General features: G+C 44.5%; 1 protein-coding gene across 2 annotated transcripts in view; it reads right to left on the bottom strand.

Annotated features, from left to right (window-relative positions):
- The window catches only part of PDE3A (phosphodiesterase 3A), a 280,750-nt gene that overhangs the window by 14,336 nt on the left and 245,052 nt on the right, over positions 1 to 21,362 (bottom strand). Inside the window, exons 7-11 of one of the 2 annotated variants that reach the window (XM_074902241.1) lie at positions 20,865 to 20,873; positions 20,187 to 20,324; positions 8,765 to 8,876; positions 2,495 to 2,608; positions 1,362 to 1,561 (exon numbers count right to left, since the gene is read on the bottom strand). In XM_074902241.1, coding sequence (XP_074758342.1) covers positions 1,362 to 1,561; positions 2,495 to 2,608; positions 8,765 to 8,876; positions 20,187 to 20,324; positions 20,865 to 20,873 — 573 coding nt within the window. The remainder of the gene's footprint in view (positions 1 to 1,361; positions 1,562 to 2,494; positions 2,609 to 8,764; positions 8,877 to 20,186; positions 20,325 to 20,864; positions 20,874 to 21,362) is intronic. The other variant, XM_074902240.1, reaches the window with a different exon arrangement.

The raw sequence follows: 21,362 nt of genomic DNA, 5'->3' as shown, positions 1-21,362 counted from the left end.
GGCTTTTTACTTCAATTATATTTTTCGGTCATCTAGAGATGAAAACATTCAGTCCTATCCTGAAGTACAGAATCTATCTATAAGGCTGAAGCAACTCAGCTTTACAGCCCATCTTGCCTAACTACACAGTAAGCATTTGAGACAAATATATTCTGCCACCCAGGTCCAGCACCTGAGGGCAGATTTTTAATACAACAGCACTTTATCATTACCAGAAGCTGATATAGCTAGTCATGAAAGAGGAAAAAAACTAGATGTCAAATACAAGTTCTGCAAATTTCAGGTGAAACCAGATTTAAAAAAAACCAAACCAAACACCAAACAAACAACAGACCAAAGCCAAAACCCCCCAAAATAACAAGAATAATTTGAATTTTTCCCATAGGGACAATACATTAAGGCTAATCGTCTAACTTTGTGGATATTTACAAACACAAAGCTAGAGCACTCAATTTCTTAAAAACATATTTAAGGACAGCATATGTCTACCTGGTATCAAAGTTCTCGATCACAGAAAGATGTGGCAAGGATGAAAAGTATTACTATCAGTTTATAGACAGAAACTGATACAGAGCAAGTTCAGGTGACTTGCTCTTGCTCACGTTGGGGAGTAAATCTAGAATTTCTGCATCCCTACCTGACTTCTCACCATTAAGTTATCTTTTCTTTTGTTCATAGAAATACTTTTCAGCACAGTATGCTGAAGCCAGTTAAGTCAGTGATGTAAAGTAAAGAAACATGATCTCATAATTAAGCCAATAAACAGCGACTCAGAAGTGCTGAATTCAACTCCCAGCATTGGCAGCAAGTTCTGTGTAAACTTAGGTAAGTCTCAATTATTTGTTTATAAAACTGAGATTATTTTACACCACACTCTGCTCCCCTGCCCCGATAGATGCATAGTGTAAAAATACATTCATAAAAGACTGCAGCTGCTCATATTCTACAGGAACAATGGAAAATAAGTTATGATCGCACATAAATTTGCATGGCGCAGTCAACTATACAGATGTATTTTTATTTTATTTTAATCCTCTGTGCCTTACTGAGTAGAATAATTCTTCCCTTATTTCACAGTTACAGATTCTCTATCAGTCAGCAGATCATGAGCCTCTCCTTCACTGAGTCATTTTATCAATACCTTTCATAACAGCTCTACTAACTAGAGGGTACTGAGGGTGTGCAAGAAGACTCTTACTGATAGTCCCCAAGCAAAGTGATTATTTCTGTCACTCCGATAAGCTGTTTCAAAATATTTGGTAGACTTGTGCTTAATGGAAACTACAGGCACCACTGGCAAGGAGAAGTTGTTACCAAAGACCTTCCAAATTTAACAGCAATGCTGGTTGAGATTTATTTACCTGAGGAGCACTTGTTGCTACCAAAAAGGCATTGGTCCTTCCTGGATGATCATAATCATGCATGGCTGCAGCTACATAAAGAGCCATTAATTCAAGGGCAGGGATGTTGCCAGCTAGGCATCCATAGCTGTCATCTGTAGGTGTGTATGTCTTCGAAAACACATAACCCATATGGCCGTGAGTGATTCCACTGTCAGAATCTGAGCAGAAATAAATAAATCTAAAAAAAAATCCTCAACACTTTTTCGGTGACTTACTGAAACAGATAGAAGCAACAAAGCAGTAAGAGAAGGAGTAAATTTACAATACATAACAGAGGAGTAAACACATCCCAACCTCAGTGCTTTCTGATACTATGCACATGATCCAGTGCAATAAGGCACACAATCCTGAAGAGTTTCACAAATGACATGTATGTGCCACACAAACCAAGAAAAGCAGAACCACCAAGAAAAGCAGAAATGGAAGTAGTTTCTGCATAACAAACTCCTGTTTTTCCAGTAACTCCCTCAGAGCTCTCACAAAATACAGACAGGTCTTCTAGTTGCTACAGCTGAAGCTGGAGAAAATATAAAGATGCAATAAGAACAGCTTCCTGTAAGGAGCAATCATAAAACAGCAGATGAGTGGTCTTGCAAACAAGCTGCAAAATGGTAACAAGTCTCCTTCTTCGGAGACAGTGAGGAAAGGCAAAGCAACACTTCACCACAGCCAAGCAGTGGCAAGTGCATGGCACTACCTGCATGTCCTAGCAGTTTTATAACAGCAAAACAATGCAGGGTTTGAGGATTTAAAAGTCTACACTGCTTCCGAAGCAGCATTGAAAAGCACTACTAATACGGTTTTCCTAGAAGAAAAGCTATTGTAAAAATCAAACGCTAACAATTATCTGTTACATATGACCACAAAGGCTTGCATTCACAGATCGTTAAATGTAAAGTATTAGGTTTTGAAGGACCAATTCCATTCTCTTCAAAGTTACACAAACATACCTGAACACCTTCAACATCCAAAGTGCTACTGAACTTAAAAGTCAACGAGTACTGCACGCAATACTCAATTGTTGTCTTGCAGAAAATTTCATAACAAAAACTTTAAAAATACAACATATATACTTGCACATTTAAACATACCTGAATCGCTTGCTGACCCGTGATCATTAATGACAGTTGGGAGTCCTGGGATGGGCTGAGTAGTAAGGTACCAAACGGCATGTAGAACATCAGTTGCATGAATTCGGTTGTGATCTGTGATACAAAGAAAATGACTCTGCTATTAAACATGAAGTATATTTCTGACAGAGGGAAATCAGCACCATCTAGTGGGTACTGCACGGCAGCCAAATGAGCAGAGACAAATCAAACACTATCACAGGCGTTAAAACCAGTTGTATTCTGTAAATGCTCAGTTTATCTTTTACTAAAGTTGAAGCACATTCAGTGATATGTCTCCTACCAGTCAAGAAAGAGAAAACAGCAGAGAAGCAGTGGGATCTGCAATGTTGCAAAGAAAGTGTTAAACAAGGAGCCTGACCTGTGCTACCTGCTCCAATCCTTTACTCCAGTGGTTGCCTTTAGCTAGTTAAATACCATCAAGTAAATATGCACTGTTAACCTCTGTTTCAAATTAAATTAGTAGGAAAATCTCATCCACTTCAGTAACCTGATTTCACCTAGCTTCTAAACACAGGGCAAGTAACACTTACTTGACCCTACTTGAGCAAATTTAGGTGCTGTGCTAGAAGATGTGCTGCAAAAAAATCAAACTCAGGATACATGTATATTACACAGTTAAAGCACATTCTTTCTGCAGTTTTCTGGCCAGAGATAAGAGTTCAGGCCCTGGATTCCACAATCTGGCTTACTACAAGCTCTCTTTGCAGAAATGTGAGATAAAAGTCACCCCAAGGCTCGTACCACCAAATCCTTCAAGGCCAGATAAACTACCCCACAATCAACAACAGAACTGGCTGAGAAAGAATCGCATGCTTGTTCAGCACAAAGCATCATCAAAACATACACTAACAAAAAGCGACCATAATGTTGGAAGAGGAGTAATGCTTTGCTGCACCAGGACTAAAGCTTTACATCAGAGGTTTAACCACTGACTGACATGCATTTCAGCTTGTGATTGAGGCAAATTTTGGGCAGAGCACAGGTATCTTCTGCAGTGATGAGCTAAACACAAATAAATCCGCTAATGGGAATGATAACCCGTGGCTATATTACTGCTGCTGCAGGTCTGGAAAGATGCATTTCAGAGGACAAAGCACAAAACCACAGGACTGCACTGCTGGGTCTCCCCCATCTCTAATACAGTAATTGGCCACATCTCCAGGTAATCAGTCATCTTAGTTGGAGACACCTTGGTAATGCCAACCAGTCTTGTGTCTCTCATTGGAAACCAACTGCTGCTAAAGGCTTGATGGGAACAGGTGAAGAACTAGGTTATATTATGAAGATAATGATAAAGAATCAGGATAACACTGGAGATGATATGTATCCTTCGTTAGGAAAAATTACCAATAAACAAGTCCAGAAGCCCTCTTTAAGAAGCAATTGGATTTTAAGCAGCAAGAAGTTGATTTGATTCATTAGCGGTGAAAAAACCTCTGTACTTTGGGGGAGTAGAAGGGACTGGCAGCAAGATGTGTAAGCAACCTGGTTTTATACCTGCTGCATCCTAAAGATAGGCAGTGTGCCGCTGATGGAACGTTTCTCAGCACTGAGGTTGAACTTCACCCTAAGGCTGCTCCTTCTATGGGATAGGAGGAAGGAAGGAGGAGACCTGGGGTGGAGAAAGCACCCTGGAGAGCCATATTTGCCCTCTTGCCCCTGCAAGGGGATGGATAATGCCTGCTTCTGCTGGGAACAGCCACCTTCCCCCTCCAGACCAGCTGATAAAGAGAAATGACCATTTTCCTTGCAAATTATTTACTTATAGCAACATATTGGTGGATGATGTGGCAGTTGGAGGCCAACTAGGGCACAGTGATCATGAAATAAAAAATGAGTTCTCTATTCTTAGAGAGGCCAGGAGAGAGCTAAGTAGAACTGCCATCCTGGACTTCCAAAGGGCTGACTTTGTCTTGCTTAGGCACCTGCTTGACAGGATCCCTTGGGAGATGGTCCTGAAGGGTATAGGGGTCCAGGAAGGCTGGGCGCTCATTAAGAAGGAAGTGTTAATGGCTCAGGAGCAGGCAGTCCCCAGGTGCTCTAAGAGAAGCTGGTGGCAGAGAAGACCACCCTGGCTGAACAGGGAGCTTTGGCTGCAACTCAGGGAGAAAAGGAGAGTTTACAGCCTTTGGCAGAAGGGGCTAGCCACTCACAGTGATTACAAAGATGATGTGAGGCTATGCAGGGTGGAAATCAGGAGGTCTAAAGCCCATCTAGAAATTAATCTGGCTTCAGCAATCAAGGACAACAAGAAATGTTTCTATAAGTATGTCAACAGCAAAATAAAGACCAGGGAGAGTATAGAAACAGGAAGAAACATGGTAACAAGTGATGAGGAGAAGGCTGAGGTCCTCAATGCCTTCTTTGCCTCAGTCTTTAATAACAAGACTAGTTGTACTGAGGGAATCCAGCATCCTCAGCCAGAAGACAAAGACTGGGAGAACGACCCCCCCCCAATCCAGGAGGAGACAGTCAGTGACCTGCTGCATCACACAGACACACACAAGTCTATGGGACCGGATGGGATACACCCGAGGGTGCTGAAGGAGCTGGCTGGGGTGCTCGCCAAGCCGCTTTCCATCATTTACCAGCAGTCCTGGCTGACCGGGGAGGTCCTGACAGATTGGAAATTGGCCAGTGTGATGCTCACATATAAGAAGGGTCAGAAGGATGATCTGGGAAATTACAGGCCTGTCAGCTTGACTTTGGTGCCCGGGAAGCTGATGGAGCAGCTCATCCTGAGTACCATCACACAACACATGCGGACAACCAGATGCTCAGGCCCAGTCAGCATGGGTTTATGAAAGGCAGGTCCTGCCTGACAAACCTGATCTCCTTCTACGACAGGGCAACCTGCTTACTGGATGAGGGAAAGGTTGTGGATATTGTCTACCTTGACTTTAGCAAGGCCTTTGACACCATTTCCCACAGCATTCTCCTGGTGAAACTGGCTGCTCACAGCTTGGATGGACACACGCTTTGCTGGGTAAAACACTGTCTGGATGGCCGGGCCCAAAGAGTTGTGGTGAATGGAGTTAAATCCGGTTCGCGCCCGGTCACTAGTGGTGTCCCCCAGGGCTCAGTTTTTGGGCCCCTCCTGTTTAACATCTTTACTGATGATCTCGATGAGGGGATCGAGTGCACCCTCAGTCAGTTTGCAGCTGACCCAAGTTGGGTGGGAGTGTTGATCTGCTCGAGGGTAGGGAGGCCAACTGGAGGAGTTTCAATAAGGCCAAATGCTGGGGGCTGCCCTTGGGCCACAACAACCCCCAGCAGTGCTACAGGCTTGGGGAGGAGTGGCTGGAGAGCTGCCAGTCAGAGAGGGACCTGGGGTGTTGATTGACAGCCGGCTGAACAGGAGCCAGCGGTGTGCCCAGGTGGCCAAGAAGGCCAATGGCATCCTGGCTTGTGTCAGCAATAGCGTGGCCAGCAGGGACATGGAAGGGATCTTACCCCTATACTCGGCACTGGTGACGCCGCCCCTCGATTCCTGTGTTCAGTTTTGGGCCCCTCACTACAAAAAGGACATTGAATGACTCGAGCGTGTCCAGAGAAGGGCAACGAAGCTGGTGCAGGGTCTGGAGCACCAGTCATATGAGAAATGGCTGAGGGAACTGGGGGTGTTTAGTCTGGAGAAGAGGAGGCTGAGGGGAGACCTCATCACCCTCTACAGCTACTTGAAGGGAGGTTGTAGAGAACTGGGGATGAGACTCTTTAACCAAGGAACAAATGATAGGACAAGAGGTAATGGCCTCAAGTTGTGACAGGGAAGATTTAGTCTGGATATTAGGAAGCATTTCTTTACAGAAAGGGATGTTAGGCGTTGGAATGGGCTGCCCAGGGAGGTGGTGGAGTCCCCATCCCTGGAGTAGGGTCAACATCAAGAGTAGGGTCAACATAGTGCTGAGGAATCTGGTGTAGTTTAAAACTGTCAATGTTAGGTTAACGGTTGGACTAGATGACCTTCAAGGTCTTTTCCGTCCTAGATGATTCTGTGATATGATGATTTCTGAACGTTGCCTAAGAATCCCGCTTGCCCAGACTGTTTTGTGGATTCAGTGTAGCTTACCAGATAGTTTGGGGATTAGCTGTGCTAGGAAAGTAGCAGGTAGCCCTGGGGTATGAATTAAAAGGATAACTCACTGATAGGAGACTCAAAGCCCTCAATGGGCATGTAGGCAAACTTAAACTTGAACAAAAGGACTCAGAGATGTTATATAGGGAGGATGATCTGGCCGATCTAGGAAGAAGACACTTGGACTTTGCTTCACAGGGCATGCCCTGGAATGAGTGAACATGGTGAAGAAGACCACTTGCTTCTTCCCTTGACCACCAAAGACGATCACCCTATTTCTACTACACATGCTCAGACTATACAACTGAGTTCCGAGAATTATTTATAATAATTACACTTATTCCCCAAACTAATTGTAATAACCTGGCCTTTCCTAATGAATATGTATGCTTTGGTGTAATAAATATTTGGCTACTTGCCAGAGACGGTGTGCAAGCTTTGTGGAGAAATCCATTTGCACCCTGGCCAGAATAAACTTACCTGGTTTATAACTCTCTGAATTGTAGAGTTTGCTTCCGCATGTCACAGCACTGCTGAGCCACGTTTCTAACCTCTACCATCAAGTGGGGCAGCAGCTGCCAGCCTGCATTTTCCTGGCTCTGGCAGAGGAGGGCTCACCACATTGCTGACCCTACACTCCTATGCTTGAGGCAACTGCCTGTTTTTTCAGGACCAAAAATCAGCAGAATCCTGCCTGCCAAGGGCAGACAAGTGTAACACAGAAAGGTTTATTATATTCACAATTTGCAATCACTTCGCTTACTCACTAAATGTGAGCATGATATCATGCCACTTGGCCCTTTAATTTACTCCTTGCTTTCCTCTCTTGCTCTCCTTTTTCTTCTCTGTGACCTTCCTTTTAACTACTTGCTAGTGACGGCTAGCTGAAATTTTTAACAGCAAAACAGCAAGCAGCATATAAACGGTTATTTTTAGAAAGAGGAAAGTAAAATAAGGAAGGAGTCTCCTCTCCTCTGCCTTCCTCGAAGTACTAAAAACATCTCTCCTGAGCCACTAATCAACTCATGCAAAACCTAGAGCATGGCCCTGCATAAGGGGTCTAATGCTTTTCTCGAGAATAAAGGCCAGATTAGCCTCTTGTGAAACTTGTACTGATTTAATCCGACCAGGAGGATAGTCACCATTAGTTTGGTGTGAATAACCCATTTGTCAGTTCAGCAACCAGAAGAAAGAAGTGGTTAAGTCCAAACAAGTTGTTTTGCCTTTTCCCCTTCACTGAAATTAAAAACTGGAAGGTAAATTTTGTATTAGATAAAATATTCTGCTTTAGTGAAATGAAACACACTTAGGAAAAATGAAGGAAATGAAGGGCTAAGATTCACAAAAATTCCTGAGACTCTGAATAGTTCAATGTTTCAAACAAAGAAGAATGGCTCTAGTAGGACAGACAAACTTTTGGACATCCACCTATAAGCCCCTCATACAATCTGCTGCTTCACATCCTTGATCAGGTTCAAACACAAGGAAAGATTTGAAATTTGGTCTCTCACTTTCCCAGGAAAGGTCCAAACCACCTGTCTGGGAGGCATTTTGAGGTAGCTTTCCTTCAATCCCTCCCACCATAGTTGTTCCAACTGGTATTTAGTATTTTGAGAGAGAGACTGTATGACTTATTAAACCAATGTTTCAGACATATTTCTGGGAGGTAGGAGAAAACTGGGTGTCCTATATTCCTCAAAACTTGGGTTATCTACCAGCTAAAGGGGGTAATAGCTCCCTCTCCTTCAGGAAAAAAAGTCTTTTGCAATTGAAGTGGTTTGGCAATTTGATTTGAATTAGTAAATACTTTGGGGGGGAATGTTTCAATAAACTCCACCTGAGGCACTGGGTACACTTCCATCATCAGAGAACAGTTCTTTGTACCTTTAGTAGTTTTATATGGTTTCAGGCTTGCACAGAATTTGCCATGAATTGCTATGAAATAACATGAAACATTCAGTGCAATGAAAAAAAGACAAGAGGCTGTTGTTCAGCACCAGCCTTTGACTAGAGAGCCATCTATTTCGTCACGTGCAGCAGAAGAAAAAAACCCAGCTGTTAAAATGAGAGAAGAAAAGCTTAAATCACAAAGTATATGGAAAATACCCCAAACTTTAAGGAAGCATTGTTATCTGCTGGGAATTTTTACTTACAAGGTATCTCTCGATATCCACATTCCAAGGCATGAAAGTAGTTCATAAATTCCTTCACTGGTATTTTAAAGGTTTCAAACAGCCCCATGTCTTCAAAAAGCCTGTATGATACCTGAAAAAAACAAAACAACCATGCTGCTAAATAGACAAAAAACCCTCTAAAAATTAGATACAAAAATCATTCTGTCGTATTACCCCCTGAAAACCTGCTTTCCAGGTGGTATTTTCTCAAGTACATCAGATCCCACCATAGCTGTAGCTATTTGCATTTCCACAGGGACTTGGCTACATAGCCAAACAGACAAGCTATTAGTACCAAACAGTTCTCCTCACTCCTTCATTACACCCTTCCAGATGTTCTTCTTTTCCTTTTGGGCATATGGATCCTCCAAATTTTGCAAGCACCTCAGGAACGTATACACATAAAGGAAGATATCCAGAGGTCTTCGGTGTCTTGGGAAAAATTTCCCCAAAAACTTCTCCAAGGAGAGTCCATGAATCAAATCAATTCACAGAAAAAGTGGGAAAAAATGAAGGAATAACAAAAGGAGAGAACCATTAGGATCCTATGCATTATCTCCTTCCCCTCTCCCCCACTGTAGAAGTGAAATGGCAAAAGTGACTTCTCCAACATTTCAGAAGCAGCAAAAGGCTTAGCAAGAAGAGGTGCTCCAAGTGTTCCTGCATGTAAAGCTGACTGTAGACTTCCAGGGGAGGATATACTAGAAGGGAGAATGTGATGGATGAGTGAAGGCATGTTCAGGAAAGATGAGTGCTCAGAAATTTAGACAGCTGCTGCATAATGGACACTTTTGAAGGTAAGTTTGAACTTGACATACAGAACAATGGGACATGGTAAAATTACTGCCTGATCTTTGAATGTCTTTCACAAATTGGACCCTAAAGCCTTTCAGCTTCTTTATTTATTTTGCTGTTAGCTAAATTCTGTCCTTTTGATGCCGTCTGGTAATGATCTGCCTAGAGCTAAGAAATTTGAAGCACATTGTCCTGGTTAAACTAGGATAGGGTTAGGTTTCCTCAGCAGAGAGAGAGGGGAAAGGGATCAGCAGCCAGGTTATTCATACCATGCTGGCGTCAGGTCCAGGGGCGGAACCTTTTTACTTTCTCTTTGGCTTTTTGGTGGCGGGACCCCACGCGTCGGCTTTGTTCCGTGACCATTTTGTGGTATTTCTCTGTATATTGTTTGTCTTGTTCACTATTATTGCTGTTTATTGTTGTTATCATTGCTACTGTTGTTGTTCAGATTGTTTTATCACACTGTTGTATTAAATTTCTTCTTATTTTAGCCCAGGTTTGTGCCTCACTGCCAGCCCGACCGGCTGAGGGTGGGGGAGGGGCAACAGCAACGTGCTCTCGGGTCCTGGCAGGGCTTAAACCAGCACAGCCTTAATTGGCACCCAACGTGGGGCTAAAATAAGAATAAAAAGGGACAGACCCTGACCAGAGTGTGATAGAGCAATCTGTTGGGTGTAATTTTTCTGTTTGTATTTGTATTTGTTTGATAAGAAAATGTTTGCAATGCTGGCCCACTTGCTTGCGTGGTGGGGCTGGATTAATCCTTATATCCAGTGTATGATCCCTGTGGTGGCGTTTCTTATCAGTGGAAAATGTATAAAGGGTCTTATGTTGTTATACGGGCAATTGACTGCTTATGCTGCCTTTTTATCGCTGTTGGTGGGGGAGGGCCGGTACCTGTTTGCCGTTTGGGCTTTTGTTAGGGGTCTCACCCCCTCTGTGGGTGAGCCAGGGGAAGAGATCCTCTCGGCTTTGGGGAGTTTCAGTTATCCTTGGAGCCTGCAGGCCAGTGTGATTGCGGCACAAAGCTTTCTGAATGTCTGCCTGATTTCGGTTTTGGCCATGCGGCACTTCTCTAACAATAGCAGTGCCCGGAAACCTGCCCCGAGGTCAGATAATAGTGAGTGGCAAGGGGTGTGGGAAAAGATGGGCAAAGGCCTGAGTCGGTGGGCACCTCCAATGCTTTGGAATTTCACTCCTGAACAAATGCAGAGCCCTGAAAAGCTGATGGAGTGCTTAGAAAGGGTGTGTTACCAGTCTGGCAAAACCCAGGAGACACAAATGGCTGCAATGTGTTGGGGACGTGTCCTCTTTAATACCACCCACTGCCCTCAAGGGGAAGAAAAGGCTACAGAACCTGAGAGTGAACACACTGAAACTGCCTGTCCCCCTGGTCCAGATAATAAGCCAGTCTCAGTCGCCTCCACTAGCACAGCGACTAAGCCAGAGAGCCAGCCAGTGGCGACATCAGTCGCCCCGATACAGAAAACAAAATATACCAGAAAGTCAGTCCGCAGAGTGAGGGATGAGGATGAGCCAGGCCCATCAGGGGAACAGAAGGAAGAGCCAGAGGTGATCGTCCGATCTCTATCCTTGACTGAGTTGCGAGATATGCAGAGAGATTTCGGCCGCCTGGGAGGCGAGCAGATTTGCACCTGGCTGCTCCGATGCTGGGACAATGGAGCCAGCGCTTTTGAGATGGAGGGGAGAGGGGCCAAGCAGCTGGGGTCTTTGGCCAAGGATGCTGGCATTGACAGGGAAATAGGGAAACAGACTCAAACCCTCAGCCTTTGGAAGCGACTCCTGCTCAGTGTAAGGGAGAGGCACCCCTACAAGGATGATATCCTATGTCAGCTAAGCAAATGGACAAACATTGAGAAGGGAATTCAGAATCTCGGGGAACTGGCTGTGTTTGAGATGATTTATGGTGATCTGAATGATGAACAGTCACCCATGGACCCAGATCATGCCCCTTGCACACACCTGATGTGGCAAAAGTTCCTGAAGAGTGCACCAGAAGCACACTCGAAAGCACTGGCAATAGTGTCCTGGTGGACAGACCCCCAGACTCTAACAGTGGATGGAGTGGTTGGCAAACTCCGGCAATATGAGGGAAATCTCCCTTCATCCCAACATTCCCTGGTCTCAGCTGTGGAGGAACTGTCTCAGAGGATCCAAAAAATGGAAGAGGACATGTCCTACATTCCACCTGCACGGGCTGATGTCTCAGCCATTAGAAGTAAACGTTTCCCCACCCAAGAGAAAGGCAGCAGAAGGTACACACCACGAGGCACCCTGTGGTTTTTCCTCTGTGACCATGGAGAAAACATGAGGAGGTGGGATGGACAGCCCACTGCCGCCCTAGCTGCACGAGTAGAGCAGCTGAAAGGGAAGACCATCACAAAAGGGGAGTCCTCCAAGAAGAGTGCAGCTCCAGTGTCCAGGCAGAACAGAATGGCCAACGTTATGTCTGGCCCTCTTGAGGGGACCAGTGAATCATTCTTGCAAGAAGTGAGTGATGATGAGCAGGATTAGAGGGGCCCTGCCTCCAGCCAGGTGGAGGAAAGGGATAATCGGATTTACTGGACAGTGTGGATCCGATGGCCTGGCACATCAGACCCACAAGACTATAAGGCTTTGGTGGACACTGGCGCACAGTGCACCCTGATGCCATCGAGCTACAGTGGGGTTGAATCCATTTGCATCTCTGGAGTGACAGGGGGATCCCAACAGCTGACCCTACTGGAAGCTGAAGTGAGCCTGACTGGGAAGGACTGGCATAAGCACCCCATTGTGACTGGCCCAGATGCCCCGTGCATCCTGGGCATGGACTATCTCAGGAGAGGGTACTTCAGAGACCCAAAAGGGTACCGGTGGGCTTTTGGTGTAGCTGCCCTGGAGGAGGTTGAACAGTTGTCCACCCTACCCGGCCTCTCAGAGGATCCCTCAGTGGTGGGGCGGCTTAAGGTTGAGGAGCAGCGAGTGCCGATTGCTACCAGGACGGTGCACCGGCGGCAGTACTGCACCAACCGAGATTCCCTGGTCCCCATCCATCAGCTGATCCGTCAACTAGAAAGCCAGAAGGTGATCAGCAAAACTCACTCACCCTTCAACAGTCCTATATGGCCAGTGAGAAAGCCTAATGGCGAATGGAGGCTAACTGTGGACTACCGTGGCCTGAATGAAGTTAGGCCAGCAATGAGTGCTGCAGTGCCGGACATGCTAGAGCTCCAGTATGAACTGGAGTCGAAGGCAGCCAAGTGGTACGCCACGATTGACATTGCTAACGCGTTCTTCTCCATTCCGATAGCGCCAGAGTGCAGGCCACAGTTTGCGTTCACTTAGAGAGGCATCCAGTACACCTGGAATCGATTGCCCCAGGGGTGGAACCACAGCTCCACTGTTTGCCATGGACTGGTCCATACTGCACTGGAGAAAGGTGGGGCTCCAGAACACCTACAGTACATTGATGACATCATTGTATGGGGGAACACAGCCGAGGAAGTCTTTGACAAAGGGAAGAAGATAACTGAAATCCTCCTGAAGGCCAGTTTTGCCATTAAGCAAAAGGAAGTTAAGGGGCCTGCAAGGGAAATTCAATTCCTAGGAATAAAATGGCAGGATGGGCGTCGCCACATCCCAATGGAGGTGATAAACAAGATAACAGCCATGGCCCCACCAACCTCTAAGAAGGAGACTCAGTCTTTCCTGGGCGCTGTGGGGTTCTGGAGGATGCACATCCCGAACTACAGCCTGATCGTGAGCCCTCTCTACCACGTAACCCGTAAGAAGAACGATTTTGAATGGGGCCCTGAGCAACAACAATCCTTTGAACAGATTAAACGGGAGATTGCCCAAGCAGTAGCCCTCGGGCCAGTCCGGGAAGGGCAGGAGGTAGAGAACATGCTCTACACCGCAGCCGGGGAGAATGGCCCTACCTGGAGCCTCTGTCAGAGAGCACCTGGGGAGACCCGAGGCCAACCTCTGGGCTTTTGGAGCCGGGGATACAAAGGCTCTGAAGCTAATTATACACCAACTGAGAAGGAGATACTGGCAGCGTACGAAGGAGTTCGGGCTGCCTCAGAAGTGGTCGGCACTGAAACACAGCTCCTCCTGGCACCCCGACTGCTGGTGCTGGGGTGGATGTTCAAAGGAAAGGCCTCCTCCACACATCATGCAACCGATGCCACGTGGAGTAAATGAGTTGCGTTGATAACACAACGGGCTCGAGTAGGGAACCCCAGCCGCCCAGGGATATTAGAGGTGATCACAAACTGGCCAGAGAGCAAAGATTCCGGGATGTCACCAGAACAGGAGGTGACACGTGCTAAGGAGGCCCCACCATATAACGAGCTGCCGGATGAGGAGAAGCGATATGCCCTGTTCACTGATGGGTCTTGTCGTATTGTGGGAAAACATTGACAATGGAAGGCTGCTGTATGGAGTCCCACACAACGGGTCACTGAAGCTGCTGAGGGACAGGGTGAATCGAGTCAGTTTACAGAGGTGAAAGCCGTCCAGCTTGCTTTGGATATTGCTGAGCGGGAAAAGTGGCCGAGGCTCTACCTCTACACTGACTCGTGGGCAGTGGCGAATACCCTGTGGAAATGGTTGCAGCAATAGAAGCAGAGGAACTGGCAACGTAAGGGTAAAACCGTCTGGGCTGCTGAAGTATGGCAGGACATTGCAGCCCACGTGGAAAACCTCGTTGTGAAGGTGCGCCATGTGGATGCCCATGTACCCAAGAGTCGGGCCACTGATAAACATCGACACAACCAGCAGGCGGACCAAGCTGCTAAGATCAGAGTGGCTCAGGTGGACTTGGACTGGCAGCGCAGAGGTGAACTGTTCATAGCCCGGTGGGCCCATGAGACCTCGAGCCACCAAGGTAGAGATGCAACATACAGGTGGGCTCGAGATCGAGGGGTGGACCTCACCATTGACACCATTGCAGAGATCATCCACCCATGTGAGACGTGTGCTGCAATCAAACATGCCAAGCGGGTGAAGCCCCAGCGAAATGGAAAGCAATGGCTGAAATATAGATATGGAGAGGCCTGGCAGATTGACTACATCACACTGCCACAGACCCGCCACAGGAAGCGCCATGTGCTCACAATGGTGGAAGTAACCACTGGATGGCTGGAAGCCTACCCAGCGCCCCACGCCACCGCCCGAAACACCATCCTGGGCCTTGAAACCCAAGTCCTGTTGTGACACGGCACCCCAGAGAGAATTGAGTCAGACAATGGGACCCACTTCCGAAACAACCTCATAAATGCCTGGGCAGAAGAACACGGCATCGAGTGGGTCTACCATATCCCCTACCACGCACCAGCCTCTGGGAATATCGAACGCTACAATGGACTGTTAAAAACCACATTGAAAGCATTGGGAGGTGGGACTTTCAAAGACTGGGACGTGCATCTAGCAAAGGCCACCTGGCTAGTCAACACAAGAAGATCTGCCAGTCGAGCTGGCCCGGCTCAGTCAAAACCTTCACGTGCTGTAGACAGGGATAAAGTCCCTGTGGTGCGCATGAGGAATATATTGGGAAAAATAGTCTGGTTTAGTCCTGCGCCAGGCAAAGGTAAAGGCAAACCCATCCATGGGATTGCTTTTGCTCAAGCACCTGGATGCACCTGGTGGGTGATGCAGGACAATGGAGAGGTCCGATCCGTACCACAGGGGGACTTGATTCTGGGTGAGAACATGCCGTGAATTATGTTGTGCCTTTGTAAATTGATATTTTGTTATTCCTAACTGCTAAATGGCAGCTGGACATGATGCAGATGGTATAGAATAATGGGGTGGATTATGTCCTGGTTCAGCTAGGATAGGGTTAGGTTTCCCCAGCAGAGAGAGAGGGGGAAGGGATCTCCAGCCGGGTTATTCATACCATGCTGGCGTCAGGTCCAGGGGCGGAACCTTTTTACTTTCTCTTTGGCTTTTTGGTGGCGGGATCCACGCATCGGCTTTGTTCCCTGACCATTTGCAGTATTTCTCTGTATATCGTTTGTCTTGTTCACTGTTATTGCTGTTTATTGTTGTTATCATTGTTACTATTGTTGTTCAGATTGTTTATCACACTGTTGTATTAAATTTCTTCTTATTTTAGCCCAGGTTTGTGCCTCACTGCCAGCCCGACCGGCTGAGGGTGGGGCAAGGGCAAGGGCAACGTGCTCTCCAGTCCCGGCAGGGCTTAAAGCAGCACACACATTTGGAACAATGAATGCTATAATGATAATAAATTTTTATTAATTATGTTTCCTGTTTTATCTGAATTTAAACCAAACAGCTATCCACACCTGTTTCTTTCTATATATTGTGCATATAAATTGGGACCTGTGAACTGCACCTGAAGTTTAACGAACATAAACTTCAAATGTCCTGCCACTGTGAATTTTTACAGTAATAATAATCAAAAGCTATATGAATTTGCAGCATTAATGATCTTCCCTCTGCCCCTGCCTCCCCCCCTATCATTTCCTACCAGGAAATGGCATGCAAACTAACTCTGGCAAAGCACTGCAACAGGCAGTGATGATGCAGAGGCAGGTTAAGTGTGGCGTCTGACACTACCTGGGATGCCCCTCTAATGACACATATCTGACAGCTGGTGGTTCTGCTGGTGGCTCCAGCTCTTACTTCTGTTCCTACCATAATTGTGTAAGTGCCACTAGGAATGCAGTCAGAATAATCACTGCTGGTAGTAATTTCTATTTGTGGCCATGGCTGTTGCACATAAAGTAAAAAGTTCTTTACAGCAAAGGAGCTAAGGAGCTACTGACTTAGAGTGCTCTGGAAGATGTGAGCTTAGAATAAAAGGTAGGGCCTGTACAGGGCAAAAGGAAGAGACTGACTTTATGCACAATTCTGATTAGAAACTGCATAGAATTCTGTTTATCTATCTGGAATTATGGCTGAAGTAAATCAGCCAGGATCTAAACTTTCACCTAGGGAGAGATGAGGTATTTTATACTCATCGCAGACCACTGAATAGTAAGCTTCACATTTCCCAGCAAAGTATCTCTGTATAAAACGAGGAAGCATAAAGAAATATTATTCTGCAGGACCAAACCTTACTGGTCTACATTACCAATACTGGACAGGTATCTCAAATAAAGCATGTCATAAGAGCATGTTTTTCCTCCCCTTAGATTTTGGAGGGCTGGAAATTCCACAGCAGTTGAAAAGAAGCAAAGCTGACTGTGGTGGATATGAGTGATAGCTCTTCCCCATAACTGGGAGTAAAATGGCACTACTCTCTGTGTTCATTAGAAAGCATAAACAGCCAACCTACTCATCTGGACATTTTTGTAATGTTGTCTTTCTTTCTCTTTTTCTTAGCAAATGGGGAAGAGGAAGGGGTAAGGGCAGGTCAGAAAGAGGGAAAAAGGGCATCGATGTCTTCCAGAAAGTCAACTAACTAAATCCTTGTATTTAAAAAACAACTGTGCAGTTTTGTTCATCCACTGCTCTGTCTTAAAATCCTTCCTTCTCAAGCCACATGCTGCTTCATAACCTCCCTGGGAGTTACAATCCCAGGGGGTGAGCATGGTGCCCTCGCAGTCGTGGTGCAGTCTCCGCTGCCAGGGACAAGTCCCAGGAAACTCCGACAGCTGCCAGGTGCTCCATGCTGCCTCTTCCCTCCAGCCTCTATTTTCTGCTTGTCTCTGCAACAATTGCTAGTGCTTGAATGAATCATTTATAACTCAGATACTTCTGGCAGTACTGCCTGAAGAAGGGCAAGCACTTCTCCTGAATGATTCCTAATGGAAGCTGTTTTGGAAATGGGGATTGTTATTCACATGTAGCTCCTCTCCTGGGTGTTGCAGGTACACATAAATGCCTCTCATTGGAGCACATGGCACAGTGCAAAGTTTAGGTTAGCGGTTCCCTAGTCATTGTTTGCAGGTATCCAACCCTCTTGCACTTGTTTTTGTCTTTTGTATTTGCTTTCGTCAAATGTGTGTTTCTTTTAATTTGTCTGCACCTGGTCTCTGGCTCTGACAAACACAACTCCTCACAAAGGCTGCTGTGACGATTCCAGGAATATCACATCCCCCAAGGATTGATTTCCCTCACTTCTGCATATAAAGGCTGCAGTTTCTCTCTGCAGAAGCCATGGCTGATGGATAAACATTCCTCTTGGCACCACCCAGGGACCAACTCACACATGCTGCAATAATGCTACCCCACTTTGACACTGCTCATGTACTGGGAGCACAGGAGAACCACCAGCGTTTCTTGTCTCTATGGGCCCAGTAATAAAATCTAGAGACACCCTGACTTTAACTTATTTTTAAAAATTTTATTTGCTTTCCAAGTCAAATGAGTTTCTCTTCCTCAGGTTTTCATTTTATAGGAGCTGTAGGAAGAGTCTTAAGTGTGACTGAAGACATTATCTAACTTTATGGCCTGTTGTGAACCATCAACACAGTTGGAGGAGGTCTTGCTGTTCCTTTCTGAAATGAGATTGGTATGTAAATTCCTCTCTAACCCCTATCATGCATATTTTTTAGTGTCACATTTAGAGTGCTTGCCACTGTACTTTGCACAGATCCTTTTATGGACGCTGACTGGTTTGGAGTCTTTTTATATGTCTAAATCAATTTAACATTCCAAAAAGAAGAAACAGACATCTCAAGCAGTTTTAAAGATGCTAAGCCAGCATTTGCTTTCTAAACGGAATGCTTCCCTAGAGGCACGTGTCAACTCTGCTTTGTTCCATCTCATAAATTTAACCTAGCAAAGCAAACATAGTTAATTCAGCTTGTTAATTTACTTGTAATGGATGAGTCCATTTAATGGCAAAATATAGAGAATAAATCATTAGAGCTTTTATTTTCCTTTGTTTATAATATCCCAGGATTTAAAAATTGTACAAGAAAAAGCCAATACTTTCAGCTGCAGAAAAATTTATTTTAGTTCTCTTATTTCTGAAAATACTTTTGTTAGGAACATCTGAGTAGGTGGGGGAAAACTAAAGGATCTATCTTTATTTTATGAACAAGTTTGAACTTTCTGCTCTTAGGGAGTGGGAGTTATTACAAACATCTGTTACAGAAATTGCTGAATTTTGGTTACAAATATTATTTATTAAAGCTTCTCTATTTTATTTCACAGGCCTCATTTACATTTAAACCAAGACACACTGCAAAATGGATTACATGTTCAGAACCTGTCCAAAAAAGCAGGGTGTGGAGCTTTATTGCAAATTGAGGGAGGCACAGATGGAATTGTCCTGAGAGGTACATGCAATTTGGTAAAGTGCTTAAAATCTATAACAAATTTTGGCTCATCCAAACTGTTGTTTATGCCATTAGAAATAAGTTCTGTTTTTCCTTATGTTTCATTTACCATTCTATTATCATCCTATGCTATTAGAAAACATGACCAATATGATATAGAATTTTAATCACACACTTACTGTCTAGTGCACAAGTGTCTCAGTGATCACCACTGAATTTGTATCAGTATCAACATGCAGCCATAGTTTGCTTATTTCTCTAAAATTAACCTGGAGAGCTGACAGGCTGGCTAAACATAGATGTTACTTGCCAAGCTACAGAACAATAAAAGGCAGACCACAGAATAAATTTGAAATCATGCCGTGGTTTTGTTAACCACCAAGGGACCAAGATTTGATACAGCATTCTTTGGAGTTTGTTGCACTGAAATCTGCCTGACAGACTAACCCCTGTGTTTGCGGGGGTGTTAATTGTACTACATCATAACGATTAACATAATTTCTTCTTTCCAGCACTCATGTCTACATAATGACCTGTAAAGTGATACTAGAACACTCAGATTGTCTTGGGTTTTTTTCCCTTCTATCACTAAATAATTTGTACTTTACATAAACCTCAATACTTCATAAAAAAGTCAGTGTGCCAGGAAAAGAGGCATAACAGAGAAGAAAGTTCAGGCAAGAAAGTTATTATTGAAGTGACACTAACCATGCTGGGTAGAGATGGGCTGTGTCAGTACCTTCATTCAACTTAGAGGAGGGAATGGAAAACTGATAGTTGAAAGAAAGCTCCCACATCCTGATTCACAGTAAATCAGTTTTCCCTATGTAATAATGACATGAATTTGCTATTGAAGTGCTGACTCTAACAGCGAGAGAATAAAGCAAGGACTACTTTTTCTCCCACTTCCTGAAACCTTACTTTCTTGCACATCCTGTCTAAAATCTCCAATACAAAAAAGAGCCAAAGATCTGTATTTCCTGCATCAACTGAATATATTTGCTGTTGAGTCCTCCCATGCTGAACCCCATGAGAACTCTTTCACAAAGAACTCTGTAAGGGGTGGCAGGACCTCCTGCAGATAGAAGAGAATGAAAGGTTTATGTAAACTCATTGGCAGAGAGGAGCAGGCAAAATAGGTGTTTTTTTCTTTCACATTTTAAAATTTAAAAATGAAGAAATTTAAAAGTAAGTAATGTAATGAGACAGAGTTCATATTGTCAGCTTTGAAGTAGGTGGCAGGGATCACAATTCATTGGATGATGAACTCACAGGGACAATGGGTCTTAACAGTACTTGTCTAAATCTGTCAATAATTTAGCCAGTCATTTCAGACAAGATATCCTGCTCACCTGACTGAGAATCCGACCACATTTCTTTCCAATTTTTTCCACCAAATCAAAGATCGGGAAGTTCCAGCTATTTAGCTGCTCCATCAGGGGATCCAAGTTCTCCATAACCAGAGGCTCAGGAGCAAGTACAGCCTTGTCCTATGGAAGAAATCAGAAAAAAGAGGAATTTTAGTTCCATGAAGCATCTCGTGCAAAAATTTATGTTCTTAAAAACTAAAGTCACAGTAGTGTGATCTGTAAGTCTGTGGTACTTTACTCAGCTCAGCAGAGATGTCCCCATTTCTACCAGCCCTGCAGCTAGTCACTCTCCATTATAATTTGTTTCACTTGAATGAATAGGAAATTCTTTATATGAAACATCAGTCTCTGAACTTATCCATGAGACACATTAATTCATTCATTTGGGGGAATCATTCATTCATCTCCAAGGGAGTTCTTCATTGTCCAAGGGTCATCTTCATTGTAAAATATGCTGCAGTATAGTGGGAAAAGTGCTCAGTTTCTACTTCCGCATCAGGACCCATTCATTACAATTTAGTATGGCTAATGGAGCTCAGTCCATGTGAAGACTTTACTTAAACTGAAACCTACCTGTTTTTCAAGGTTTGCAAATAAAACATGGGTTGTGTCTCTCCTTTTGCATTTCTCCCTGTATACTTCATTGAATTGCATTATTACTAAGAAACTGTAGAAAAGTAAATGCCAAAATATCTCAAGAAAAATGCCTCCTCTCAGCATGTCCAACTCCAAATCAACAGATTACAATAAAGTTTTCAAAACTTGATGCCAATGTAAATTTATTAATTCAGTTGCACAACAGGCTGCGGAAAATGTAACTAAACAAAGCCTTCCCTCTACATCTCAATCAAACTTACAGCTGAATACAGTAGTCACAAGAACAGCACTTGTTCACCATACTGCACTGTTTTTATGTTCAAGACATACACCAACAATAGTATCATGCAGCACCCTCAGACAACTGTTAATTTATTTAAAAATAAGGACCACTGTATATATTAGCCAAGATTTCAACACCACTGAGAAGCTGAAGTGGCTGAAAAAGACGACATATATATAAATCATGTTGCTAGTCTGAGAAGGTGATTTCTCTTCCTTCCAATCCATTCCCCTTAAAGGCAATGCTAGCACAGAAGCCAATCATTTCAGAAATGCCTA

This window comes from Athene noctua, chromosome 3, assembly GCF_965140245.1.
Source record: "Athene noctua chromosome 3, bAthNoc1.hap1.1, whole genome shotgun sequence".
NCBI classification, from domain to species: Eukaryota; Metazoa; Chordata; class Aves; order Strigiformes; family Strigidae; genus Athene; species Athene noctua.
The sequence above is the reverse complement of the archived record's forward strand: the minus strand, read 5'-3'. Positions and strand labels throughout refer to the sequence as shown.